The sequence below is a fragment of the Lygodium microphyllum genome, chromosome 29, assembly GCF_053477565.2.
Source record: "Lygodium microphyllum isolate KBCC chromosome 29, Lygodium_microphyllum_v1.1.10, whole genome shotgun sequence".
Classification (NCBI taxonomy): Eukaryota; Viridiplantae; Streptophyta; class Polypodiopsida; order Schizaeales; family Lygodiaceae; genus Lygodium; species Lygodium microphyllum.
In genome coordinates, this window is record NC_141163.1 from 20,306,889 (window position 1) to 20,321,455 (window position 14,567).

Consider the following 14,567-nt stretch of genomic DNA (forward strand, 5'->3'; position numbering starts at 1 on the left):
GCTCTAAATTGGACTATTTTGAGAACCACTCGCAACCAAATATGCATGTATCTTCCCATACCAAGCTCAATATGGTTGCTTCAAACCATACAAAGCCTTTTTCAATTTGTACACTTTGTTTTCTTTCCCTTTTTGCACAATACCACGAGACAGAAAAATATACACTTGATCATGTAAATCACCATTTAGAAATGCAATTTTTATATATAACTGATGTACATTCCAAGCATTATGAGTTGCTAATACACAAATGCTACAAATATTTACCATACAACAAGTGGGAGCCAATGTCTCATCAAAATCAATGCCCTTTTATTGAGCATAATCCTTTGCCACAAGTCAAGATTTGTAGTGATTAACACTACCATCTAGTTTGTGCTTTGACTTGTGAACCCACTTGGTTCTAATGACCTTCTTACCATGAGATAAATCACATAAGAACCAAGTACCATTTTTGAAAATAGCATCATACCCGAATTTCATAGCACCAATTAAGGTTTCTAAATTTGTGCCCTTCAAAAGCCGCAAGCTCATTGTCATTGCATAGAGTAGTACATAATTTACTATCACACATTGTTTACACTAACTATTTTAGCACAATCCTAGACTACTCAATCTCTACTCTCCCATCAAGAAGTGCATCATTCACATATGCATAAAAAATAGGTTGATCTATGGTATCATGAGAAACCCATGTAGGCTAAAAATTTGCCTCATTTGGCGCTACATGTGACTACGCACTACTGAAAAGAGGTAATAACGTATTCTAGATACCTTGTGAGTATACATCTGTCTCTTTTGTTTCCATGAAAGTAAAGTGGAAGCAATATCTTCCACAAAGACATCATGGCTAATAGAGATATGCTTACTATGTGGATGGTATAACTTAAAACTTGTGTTTTATTTACTCTACCCAACAAAAATGCATTTTACAGTGTTGTCATCCAACTTCTTGTGTTGTTATACTAGTACCAAAGTATAAGCCAATCAATCAAAAACACACAAGTGAGCTGCAAATAGTTTATACCTTGCCAAGCCTCATGTAGAGTAATAGACTGCGCAGAGCTTTAATGTGACACTTATAAAGTACATAGGCTACACATAAAATAGTTTGAAGCCAGAAGCTATGGCAAAATCCGACTATTAATCATGCATCATACCATCTCCTTGAGCAGTCTATTTTTCATCTCATCTATACCATTTCGTTGTCCTATATATGGCACTATACATTGTTATTTTATCCCACATTTAGCCAAATATGCATTAAAGTCCTTAGATAGAAACTCCTCCCCTCAATTTGAATGGAGATTATCCACACATCTTGATAAATTTTCAACCATGCTAATAAACTGCTTAAAGCACAAAAACACTTCAAACTTAGCTTTTGAATCATATATCCATGTTTTCCTAGAGTAGTCATCATCAATAAAAGTTGTGAAGTTTAAGTAGTTGCCAAAAGATGGTGTTTGCAAGGGACTACAAACATTGTTGTATACAAGTTGTAGTTTGCAAATAGCTCTCATTAAACCATCTTTTGGAAATGAAACACGATACATTTTACCAAATATGCAATCTTCATAAATGTTTTTTCTAGGTGTTTCAAGATTAGTTCATGAAGACGTCATATAAAAAATCTATATGCATAGCAAACTAGCAAAATTTAGATGACCAAATTCCACATGCCAAAGTTTAGCATCTGAAACTGTCTGCAAATTTACAACTACATATGCCATGTTTTCCACACATTTCACATAGGCATTCACTTATATAATCCATGGTATAGTGAACCAAATGCAATGATTGTATCACCATAGGAGAGATCATGAAGTATATATTTATTATCAATAAACTTCACAATCAAGCCAATCTTGATAAGTCTAAAAACTATTAGCAATTTTTTCTTTATCTTTGGTACATATGAAGCATCTATAAGTGTGAAACTACTACCATTAATAATAGTCAATACAATTTTCTTGACTCCTCTGATAGGATAAGAGAAGTTATTGACTCATGTTGCAATATTGCCCTTAGAAGCAAGCCCAAGAGAAGTGAAGAGACTATGTAGAAAAGTAGTATGCTTCATAGTACCACTGTCAAAGTATCACACATTTTAATCCACAATCGATAAGTAAGAATTATGTAAAGAAGGGCCAAAACTACATTATGCACTAAGTGTCCACTCTATACCTTACACAACATTTGTTGATTCTAATGACTTAGAAGGAGATGCATTTGCAACCATACTAGGCTTTTTCTTTTTAGCCTCTTTCATAGCCAATTTAGGACAATCTTGAATGATATGATGTTTTGCCTTACAATACATGCAAAACATATGACTCTCTTTTTTTTCTCATTATTATTAGCATCTTGTTTGCCTGGATTATTTTTCTTGCAACAAAACAAAAATGAAGTCATCAAATGACAAAGCATTCGAATTGACTTTCATCCTCAAACAAAGAGTAGCTATAAAACTCTAATAAAAATCAAGAAGACCATTGTAAACACTCTACACAAGTAAACTATGTGGCAAAATCTCATCAATGGCAATCAATTGCTCTTTAAGATCTTTTATCTTAGTTAAGAAAATGTCCATGGAGTTACCTTTATCCATATGTTCACTGTCTAGTTGCTTGTACAAGTAAGCAATATGAGCCTCGTTTCTATCTTGATACAAATGTACAAATAGTATTCCAAGCATCCTTAGGTGTCTTACATGTGTAAATATGTGGGATCATGGTATGTTTGGTAGACAATGCAATCAAAGCATGAGCCTCTGTATCTATGCTATTCCAATGAATATGCTCAAGAGTAGGTGGTGATGGTGGTGCTCTATCATTAAGTAGAGCACAACTAGAATCCACATCATCCTCAGTAGCACCTATTTTTATTATTTTTACTACAATTGTAGCTTTTGAAATACCACCAAAGCATCTTTCAATTCCATATACAATGTTCCAAATCCCCTTTGCAACCAATACATGGTGCATCATATAAGCCCACATTAGATAGTTTGTTCCATCTAACTTGTCCTCAATAGCCAACATATAGAATACATCATTGTTGCCAACCATAGCCATTGATTGTACTCGATACAAAAGTTGCATGTATAGATAAAATATGCACAAAACCAATATATGCTATGTAGCACAATATAAAGGAGATTGTAAGGGCTAAGTATGCCCTAAAAGTGAATCGAAATATATATAATACCAAGAGGAAAAAACCTCTTAAAGAAAAAAAAGTACCCTGGTATTCCTAAGTGTGTTTACACACATCAATATCAAAATATAACAACACATGAAAGAAGAAGATGAGACGTGCATGTTGGTCTCACCCATGGCATGTCTAGCATCTTCCACCACCATAAGACCAGCATCACCATGATCATTTGCTTGATCAACCATAAAAGCAATACTTAGTCCTATAGGCCCTATCAGCCACATCAGCTACACTCTGTCTCACTCGTTCTATCAACCATATATTGTCCACCCCATAAATCTTACCCTAAATAATGTTTGCAATTAACATAGTATTTTATCTTATAATTTCACCTATTCAATAACCTTAGTCTATTTTATGTTAGACCATATTTAATTTTACTATTCAAGTATCCTAACCTATCATCAATTTAGCTTATCATCTTTCATATAATCTTCGTATTATAGCACATGCCATCCACAATTCTACCCTTAAAACCCATTGCCCTATACCTCTCCGAGATAAAGATGTTGATAATTTAAAAAAATGTAATATCAAGTTCATTGTTTTCATGAAGATAAAAGCAACAAAAGCCACAACTTTGTAAAGGTTATCTTAGAAGTTCCTTTGGAGGTGTTTTTACTAAGGATTAAGAACTTGAAAGTGAGCACACTAAGCAAAGGACGAATGTACCACCCAAGGAAAAATATCCTACAAGAAGAATGCACTTGGAAGAGCTCAAGAGGACTTATTTGGTTAATCAATGCCAACAAAATCACTCGAATCAGTTCCTTTATTCTTCATTTGCATACATCTACGTAAACATATAACGTTACTACAAAAGCCATAAAGGATAAGGCATTTGACATCTTATACAACATTTGGTCACATGCATGGGTTCCCAATTGTTTCACTCTCTGTCCTTCATGCATGCCAAGTTTTAGGGAGGGGTTTTATGGGTACATCTCTATGCTCCATGTGAACTTACTCTTGTGTGGTGCAAAAGTGCCAAAGGGCCAAAGGGTGCCAAAGATTTTATATTAGAGGTGTTTTTACTAAGGATTAAGTACTTGAAAGTGGGCATACTCAATGCCAACAAAATCACTCGAATCGGTTCCTTTATTCTTCATTTGTATACATCTACGAGAACATATAACATAACTACAAAAGCCATAAAGGATAAGGCATTTGCCATCTTAAACAACATTTGGTCACATGCATGGGTTTCCAATTGTTTTACTCTCTATCCTTCATGCATGCTCAATTTTAGGGAGGGGTTTTATGGGTACACCTCTATCCTCCATGTGAATTACTCTTGTGTGGTGCAAAAGTGCCAAAGGGCCAAAGCATGCCAAAGTTTTTAAATTAACATATGTAGCTTATTGACTTCACATGCAATACAAAGGCCCCCGCCCCCCCACAATGAAATGCCCCAAAACCCTATACCCCTAGCAAACCTTAAGTCTACACTCCCAACCCTTAAGCGCTCACTCCCCTAAAACCATAGTCCTTGCCTCATAGAAACCTAAAAACCCTCCCCCCCCCCCCCAACACGCACACACACACACTCCCTCCAAAAAAGGCTCCCACTCCAAGCAAGAGAGAGGAGAGAGAAAAAGAAGAGGAATTGAGAAGAAAGAGAAAAGAAAGAACTTATCCCCCATGACCCTAGCCTCAATATGTCCCAAAAATACACTAATCCACTCTTCTAACCCTTGCCCACAAAAATCTAAGGCCCTACCTTGAAACCATAACTCTAAGCTCATACCTTCTAAATCCATGGGGCCCACCCCACAACTATAACCCCCTACCCCCCAAATCTTTAGGGCCCTAACCCAAAAACCCCAAACTTTTCTCGTTGTCAAAAAGCTTACAACCCCACCCCAAAACAATAACCCTAGGCCTCCCCCTCATTCCCCATAACCTTGGGATCTACCCTAAAATCCTAAGCCACCACCCTCAAAACCCTAACCCCCTTTCTGTGTGTCTGTATTTTGAGAGAGAGAGAGAGAGAGAGAGAGAGAGAGAGAGAGAGAGAGAGAGAGAGAGTATTCCCTCTACTTCCAAGAAACTGAAACTCTAATCCCCTCCAAAACTGTAAATGCCAAGTGCCTCTATATTGTATTGTACCTCTCAAAGAGAGAGAGAGAGAGAGAGAGAGAGAGAGAGAGAGAGAGAGAGAGAGAGAGAGAGAATTCCCTACTTCCAAGAAACTCTAATCCCCTCCAAACCTTGACCCACCCCAAAATAGAAAGAGACAAAGAGACTAACCCCCTATCGAGAGAGAGAGAGAGAGAGAGAGAGAGAGAGAGAGAGAGAGAGAGAGAGAATTCCCTACTTCCAAGAAACTCTAATCCCCTCCAAACCTTGACCCACCCCAAAATAGAAAGAGACAAAGAGACTAACCCCCTATCTCCGTATAAACCTTGTCCCACCCCAAAATCCTAAATCCCCATCTATTTACTCCGGAACCTCAAGCCTACAACCTTGAATCTTAAGCCACACTACAACCTTGAATCTTAAGCTGCACCCTTGCTACTTGACAAACCCTAAGTTATGAAATTATGCTGAAAGGTTGGTTGAGGCAAAATCCTTGCACATGGCATGGAATTGCCACACAGTAGCAATGTACTCCTTGTGTTGATGTATCTCTCTACAATTTGGAATCATGGCTCTCTCTCTCTCTCTCTCTCTCTCTCTCTCACACACACACACACACACACACACACACACATTAATTGCTCACAAAGGGGCATGCCAAAACTAGCAAATGGTACTTGAAGCAACTAGTTATATTTAGTGGAAGAGGGCAAGATCTCAAAGTTGTTGACTGCTAGCAAATCACCACGGTAACTTTTCTTGCTGCCGAGTGAATACTAGCAAAACATACAATAGCAACAAAATGATAGCCGGAAAATATCCACTGTTTAGAGGGTTCAACATTAAGAACCCACCAATGCAACCACAAAGAACTCCAAGGCACTATCCCAGAAAGACACGGATACTATGTGTATTACCAATTCAATTTCTCTCATAGGTGGAACATTTAGCAAATACCATCAGCCCAGGTTTATTGTCACCAATTATAGGCCAGAAGTAAACAGTTACGCCCAATACATCATCTTGGTGTAGGACAGGGCTAAGTATATTGTAAACTTTAACTATTGCCAAAGAGGTACCTTAAAAGGTGTACTGTTTAGCACATACCATCAGGTAGTTCATTATTGCCTTCCCTGCCCTTAGCAGCTTGTCTCCTCACACATGTACACTAACTATCAGGCAATATCAAGTAAGTCAACACTCCTCTATGTCAAACAGTGTCACTGGTATCTTTAAAGCAGACAGCTGTTCTTGCAACTTAGTGGAAAATCTATGCACACTGAAGATGGAACTTTGCCAACAGCAGCACTCAGGTGATACCAACAGCACAGATAAAACTACCTGCCAGATGAATGTATATACGTATAAGTATATATTCTGTTGTAGATCAACCATCAAAGTAACCGCTGATGAGCGTAACCATATAAAAGCTCCTCGCTAGGGATTGAAATTTTCCAAATAAACAGGTATAGCATAGAGCATAGTTTTGATACTGACCCAAACTATGTTACTAGCACAATATAGTTAGATATATGTTCTGATTGTACACAGAGTTCGACAGTCTACATCAAGAAAATAATATGGAAGAGTGCCCTTGATTGAGTTCATCTTCCTTTCGTCAGCCAAGCATCCAACCAATCATAATGGCCAGTCGTATACTTCCCTTCATCTTGGAGTTACCATCATAAATCTTCTTGCTCAATATTGTCTACATCACTCATCATCATCCAACTCAAACCCATGCTCATCGTCCTCATCTTCAATATACCATTCCTCATCATCTGATTCTTGTCCTTCTATTAACTGTTCCTCTTCTGAGAAGGATGAAAACCTTCTGTTAGCAACAGGATTGTTAGCAAATGTCATGTGCTGCACATCGGAGTCAGCTAGTTCACTATTTAAACCCCCAAACATAGAGCCTCCAGGCCTCTCACAGCGATCCTGCATTAAGTTCTGTTTCAATCTCCATCTCTGAACAGCTTCATCAATTTTGCTCTGTGGCAAGCCCTGAGATACATCATCCCAGTGGAACCAAAAGTCTGCATGTTTGCGCAGAGCACTGGACTCCCCAACAACAATGGTTCGCAGATCTTGTGATCGTGCCTCCCTCAACATGTCTGAGAAATCATTATCATCCGACACAAGGCAAATGCACTTGATACCCTTATTCATGGAGGTTTCCATTTGCTTCTTCAATTCTATATCAGCTGCCTGAGGCTTGTATTGCACAGTCCGGACATATACACCGGCACGCCGCAGGCCACTTTCGAGGCCATATCCTACTTTGGGAAACAGGATAGGTCTGGCAGCCTCTCTGTACCTCTCAGATTTGGGCTGTATGGACTGTCTGAACTTTAACTTCTTCTTGCCCTTGAGCTGATTAAGCCTGGCCATGCGCTTGTTCTGTTCCCGCTCATGGAGCTGCTTGAAGTGTTTTTTGAGCAGGATGTTTGTTTTGCATTTGCGGCCGCAGAGCTTACACACGTAGGGTTCCACAGGTGTGACCAGGCCTCTCCTTTCCAGGTAATCAAGCTGCCTTCTGTCCTGCCTCTCTTCCCTCACCCACTGAGGGACATGAATGAATGCATGCCTGTTGGCATAGGCCACCATGTCCACGACAGAGCCGAATTGTGAAGCCGCGTGGCGCAGGTAGAGGGCGGCATGGTAGGGGTTGGATTTGGGGGGCTTGTTGTCGAGGTCCCAAAAGACAGAGACAGTGGTGTTCGTAAAAGGGGAAGCCGTGCTCCTGCTGCCGCCGCTGTGGCCAAGGGCTGACGAGACCTCGTACGAGCAGGAGATTGAGATGACGCAACGACGTGGTAGGAGCAGGGATATGGGTGTCCTTACAGGCTTGGGATTGAAGAAAGAAGAGAATAGTCTTGAGCATGAAGGAGAGGAAGAAGAAGCAGCAGCAGAAGACGAAGAAGAAGAAGAAGAAGAAGAAGAGGAAGTGTAAGGCCCAGCAACCACGCGCCTCATCCTCTCGCTTTCTCTTCCTCCAGAGTAGTCCTCTCTCTCCGTCTTTGAGCTGTATGAGTAGCATAATAATATAAACCTATACCCGTGGTTCATAAGATCCTCCGCTTATTAAAGATATTAGTGAAATAAATAAAGAAGAGCCAAATTCATAAAGGCTCGTGAACTAATTTGAAACACCAGAGAGTGAAAAAAGATATGTGAACTATATCAGCTATAACGACTATGATGACTATTCCCCTTCTTGCCCCTTTTGACCACCCGGATTGAGGTGGCTAAGTGATCTAATCCTTTCTCTCTAATCAGATATTGATGACTCCTAAGAAGCAATTGCTTTGTTGCTTTAAGAAATTATATAGTTGTTCAAACACCAAGTCTCGTTGGCTTGCTTGGGTAAGGATTAGAAGTTCGTTGTTCTCTAGGGAAAGGGAAATGCTTAACCTCTTTTGATAGAGAGCCTCTATCAAGTAGGCAAGAAGAACTATTTCATGAGAGGCTAATATATGGGAGGAGAGCAACCCCCCGTGATATTGACTCCCCCCGACCTTCCCGCTTAGTTCTTCTTCTATCCTCCCATAGATAGATTTTTCTCTTTTGCTTAACGACGACTGAAATAGAGCGAACTCCTGAAGAATGGGATGGCATAAAACCCTTTGAAGATAAGAATCTTTTTCAAACTCATCTAAATCCATATAGAAATCCATAACTTATTATCGCATGGCTCCCACTCCTATAAGACTAGCACCATTTAAGCCGGCATAAATGAGGATTTTAAGCACTCTTTAGGGATATCCTCTCCCCATTTGGACATAATAAAGGACCAAAAATGGCATGTTTTGTAGGTCTCCAATGTATTGGGAGCTAAACCTCTCCATGTAAAACCCACATAAAGTCCCATGTGACAGGCCACCATATCTAGTTCCTCCATAACTAGATGTTGCAGAAGCACTCTTTCTTATAGTAGTTCCTTGAGAACCTTCTTACACTCCCTTTTTAGACAAGAGAGAGTGCCGGATCTGTCCACTTCATGGGGAATTAGTCTTGGATAACCCGCTAATGGAGTGTAAGAGGTTGCAAATAGTCTCTTAATTGGGCATTGACCATTAAAATAAGTGTTGCCTTGCCTCCAAAATAGCCTAAATAGCATATAAACAATGTCCACTATTGGGGATGCTGCCCTATTTATTAGGTTGAAAAGGCTTTGAAATTGCATTTGAGATAGCTTTAGTTATTCAATAGATTGCTCTAAGGCTGGTGCCATCGGATAGTTTAGCCCATTCATAGTGGTTGAGAGACACAATGTAGATGGTAGTTGAATGCTAATGGTATGCAATTTTGCTATGGATTGGTATACCTTCTCTATCTCCTCTATGATAGAGTAATCCCCTTGTAATATGATTTTAGCATAATCTACTATACGTTCTGTGGCCCGATCCTCCTATTGGTCTGCCAACACGTCCTTTAACCATGGATAATTTGGTAGAAATTCTTCGGTTTTTTGGGATTTTGGCCCTGTCAAAGATCTCAGACCTCTCATGGACGGTGACCTAGTGTTCACGAAAAACCGTCCTTTAGTGTATTTTGTCAAGGTTAAAATGAGAAAAAAAGGAAGTGGATTTTTATTGGTCATTTTATCTAAATGATAAATTTTGATGGCTAGTCTTTATTTGGAGGGTTGTATCAAAATCTATCCTTTTTTTAAAGATTCACTTGTCATTAAACCTTAATTTTCAAGGCATGCATAGGAAAGGGTCCTTTAAAATTTGAATATAAATTTGTCAAGATTCAAGAGTTCAGATTCATAAATATGACTTGATATACCTATTAATACACCTATGGCATGGAAGAGAATTTAATATGTAACGTTCAAGGCTCCAACTCTTCTAGAAGTTAGTTCCTTAAGTTCTAAAGTTTAAACTTCTAAATCATTATCTTCAAAAATACAAAACTTTCAAGCTTTTGAGGTCCAACTCAAGTGCTTTGAACCATATTCACTCAGTAACCTTCAAGATTTTTAGACTCACACAAGCACTCTCAAAGATTGAATCAAGCTTTTGGGGCTTACAACAACAAGCTAAGAGATTGAATCAATAGCTTGACTCAACTTGAAACCTCCAAGTATGTCATAATCATTCTACCCATTCTTCTTGGTTGAAATTACTTAAGTGCTTTGTGATGCTATATATGTTGTGCTATGTAATTGTATCATTGCTGAGAGAGAGAGAGAGAGAGAGAGAGAGAGAGAGAGAGAGAGAGAGAGAGAGAGAGAGAGAGAGAGAGAGAGAGAGAGAGAGAGAGAATCTTCATCTCACTGCTTGGACTTTGGAGGTCCCAAGGGGAGAGAGAGAGAGAGAGAGAGAGAGAGAGAGAGAGAGAGAGAGAGATCTTCATCTCATAGTTCACTGGCAAGTGCAGGTCTTGGAGAGAGAGAGAGAGAGAGCCTTAGTGTGATTGATTGCAGAGAGAGAAGCTTCGTTTCTAGAGTATGGCAAATACTCGAGAGCTATGGTAGAGAGAGAAGCTTCATTTCTAGAGTATGGCAAATACTCGAGAGCTATTGCAGAGAGAGAAGCTTCGTTTCTAGAGTATGGCAAATACTCGAGAGCTATGGTAGAGAGAGAATCAACGATTTAGCATCACACACACACACACAGAGATTTAAACATATATAAAATACATATTGAAGTCTAAAAATTTATAAATAAGATAGTATCGGTGATGTCTTGTATATTGATTGATTGTTTCTAAGCAATGACTCTTTAAAATCTATTTTTTAATAAGTCATTGTACTACACATTTCGTAAATTTACATTAGGCTTCTAAAGTTTGATTTTTTGTGTTATTGGAAACAGAAATCGCTATGTTCAACCTTGTGCAATCTTCATTGCTTAGTATGTGTGGTTCTATTAAAGTGCAACCAAATGAAAATGAGATATTAGGATCTAAGCATAGAAAGGTAACCAAGAACCATGTATCTATTGTTTGTAATTATGAAGTAGTTGATTTAATAAATGATGAATTTAAAGAAAAAGATTAGCTTGTAGGAGATGTGGAAATGCTAAGACATCAAAAGGCTAGGGCAGATTGGAATGAAGCTTGGACTAGACTTTTGATTGGGCATACTTTGATCATGAATTAGCTAAAATATTTTGCACATTTTGTAAACAGAGATCCAAAATGCAAGAGTGAATTTGGTAAATGTGGCTCAATAAATATCCAAATTAGTGTATTAACTGATCACACGAAAACTAATTCTCATAAGCTAGCCACATATCACTGTGATGCCAACAAAATATACTGATACATTAGAGAAAGGAAAAGATAAAACTAATCGTGCATGTAAAGTTCTATTTGTTGTTGCATATCAAGTAGCAAAGCATGACTTATCTTTTTGTACTTACGAACATAGTTTAGAATTACTTGAGGTCCTTGGTTGTGAACGTGTTCCTACTTAGATGTATAGAAATGATAAGGCATGTGCCATGTTTATACAGTATATTAGTGAATCTATATTTAAGGCTCAAATTGTTGAGATTAATTATCTCCTTTTTTTAGTTTAATGTTAGATGAATCTACAGATATAAGAATTAGGCAAAATATGATTGTGTATGTTTCTTTTTTGGATAATTATGAACCTATCACCATGTTTCTAGGGTTAATAGAGCTAGATAATGACACTGCATCTTGTTTGTATGATACATGCATTGATTTCATGTCGAAATGCAGACTAGATATTTCAAAAATGTTTTGTTTTGGCTCTAATGGTGTCTCTGCAATGATAGGTTGTCATATTGGATTATCTACTAGGTTGAAAAGGGATAATCCATTCATGATAAATATCCATTGCATTGCCCATAGGACAAGCTTATGTTTAGGTGATATAGTAAAAAATTTTGAAATTGCACAAAGCATTGATTCATGCATGAATTCAATTGCTTCTACTTTCTCAAAAAGTGCTTATAGAACTAAAGCACTAGATAATTTACAAGAAGAATTTAATTGTTCAATTTTACATTCAAGTCATATATTCACAAGGTAAGATGGCTTAGTAGACAAATTGTTGTAAAAAAAGTATGTGATTCTTATAAGGCAATATTAGCATATACTCAATTAGAAAATACGACTCTTTTTTATAAATTACCAAACTTAGAGTTCATGAATAATTTACATTTTTAATCTAATGTCTTTGATAGATTAGGCATGTTGAGTAGAGTTTTTCAAAGTGATTTTATGGATGTTATGGCCGTAACTGGTTTTATAAATATTGAAATAAGAGCATTAGAAATGTTTTTTGTTGATGATCCCATTGTTGATGTAAACACATCAACACATGATAGATGTGACTTTTATATCATAACTAGTTCTGGACCACCAAACGGTCAATTGCATGCTCTCAGAGCTTCCATTCGAGGTAATTATCATAGAAGTATTAAAATTTCAAGAAAATTTGATGGATCTAATTTAGATGCATGCATCACATTTCAAAAGTTATTCGTAAACTCTATTATAGAAAATGTAAAACAACGCTTTTGTGATAATAAGATCATAGGATGTTTTAAAGCACTTGCACCATGCTCTTTTCCATCAAAGAAGGAAGCTTTTAGGGACTTTGGAAATCTAGAAATAGAGAAATTAGTTGAATTTTATGGAGCAGAAAAGATTAGTTCTACTAGAGAGACATGTGACCCATTAGTTAGGAAATACTAAACAAAAAGAGAATATCAATACTTTAGGCTTCAAGCCCCATTTGAATTCATGAATGGAGCTTAAAAGATACATGGGTTGCCATAGCTAGAAATCCCACAATGAGAGAGAAATAACCTATTTTATTGAGATTGGCTAACATTGCATTATTACAATGTTGTAGTACAACCACTTGTAAGAGGGGTTTTAGAAAACAAAATTTGATCAAATCAAAGCTATGAAATCACTTGAATGTAAGGACCATTGAGTCTTTGATGAGAGTATTTATAGAAGGTCCTTTGCTATGAGATTTTGATTTCTCAAATGCAATAGAGATGTGGAGACGATGTGCAAAGATGAGTAGACATCTTTTTGGTGATGCTATAAGGTAAATTATGTTTTTAACTTGTTTCTTTGATATATGTATTTGTAATTCAAATAAGTTTTCTTAATATTTTTTTGAAATATGAATGCAAGTTGAATGATATGGGATAAGCATTAAGCTATCGACAAGCATAGGTGCTACTTTTTTCGTCTCAAAAAGTTTTTGCATACTCAACTTATGTCAAGGTATTCCTTTTTTTTCTAAGAGAAGTTAAAGTTTTTAGATGATTTATCACTTTACAAAACATTATTTGATATGGCCAATGATGATATTATCTTTATATTGTATTAGTTATCCTCTCTCTATGCTTACTTGCACATATAGACATATATTTACTATTATAAATTTTTCCTTTTGTATAAGGCCTTTTATATATCAATGTATAATTCTATGTTTATATTGCTTGTCTTTTTATCTATGGTTTTGCTATGTACTTGTACACTTATATGATTTTGTTATATGCTATTATATATATGGTAATAACAAGCATCACGCACATATGTTACATCTAATTTTATTTATGTATATATATTTATAAGTAAACAAATCTACACACACACACACACACACAGAGTTTGTATATGTGTCAATATTGACACTTATGTTTTTCCCTTTTTCTAATTATTGTGTTATGTAATGTAAGCATGATGTTACCTATTGCATGTAATCATATATAAAATAACTTTATATTCTTTAACATTTTCTTCATCTTATTTATAGACAATAGAGTCCCCAATCCATTCTAAGGCCAAAATACTACATATAATGTGAAGCATATATATATTTGAATTAATTATGTAATGTCCTTATATGATGTTTTTAAAGGCTAAAGTTATTATTTTCTTGAGAAAAAGGGTTACAATTGGATGTTGCATTGTGGAAAAGAAACGATATGAGCATTAGTCTTTTAAAATTGGCTAGCTTCAAGAAATCCTAGACAATTTAAAGGTTAGGGGGTTTTCCCATTGGTTCCTAGAAATGAGCTAGACACGTTTTTCGTGAGCATTGCGTGGACCTCATTAGAGCTATGACAACCTGAAGGGCTTGTTGGTTTACACCAACTCTCTATGTGTGTGTTCTGACTGTGTTCGCATTTTAGGGACGTCTATATCGCATTCCCAAAAGACTCCATTAGAGTTGTGTCACACCCAACTATATGGGGTTAGGGAGATCCCACTCCGCCACCCCCCCCCCCCCCCCCCCCAACAAAAACCCCATCGCACCT

The 14,567-nt window shown here is 37.1% G+C and overlaps 1 protein-coding gene across 1 annotated transcript; it reads right to left on the reverse strand.

The window, feature by feature from the left end:
• Positions 1–6,649: 6,649 nt before the first annotated feature.
• LOC148010434 (uncharacterized) lies at positions 6,650–8,325 on the reverse strand. The gene has a single exon (XM_087671961.1). It carries the CDS (start codon positions 8,275–8,277, stop codon positions 7,012–7,014), a length of 1,266 nt encoding a protein of 421 aa, XP_087528087.1. The 5' UTR covers positions 8,278–8,325; the 3' UTR covers positions 6,650–7,011.
• Positions 8,326–14,567: the final 6,242 nt, after the last annotated feature.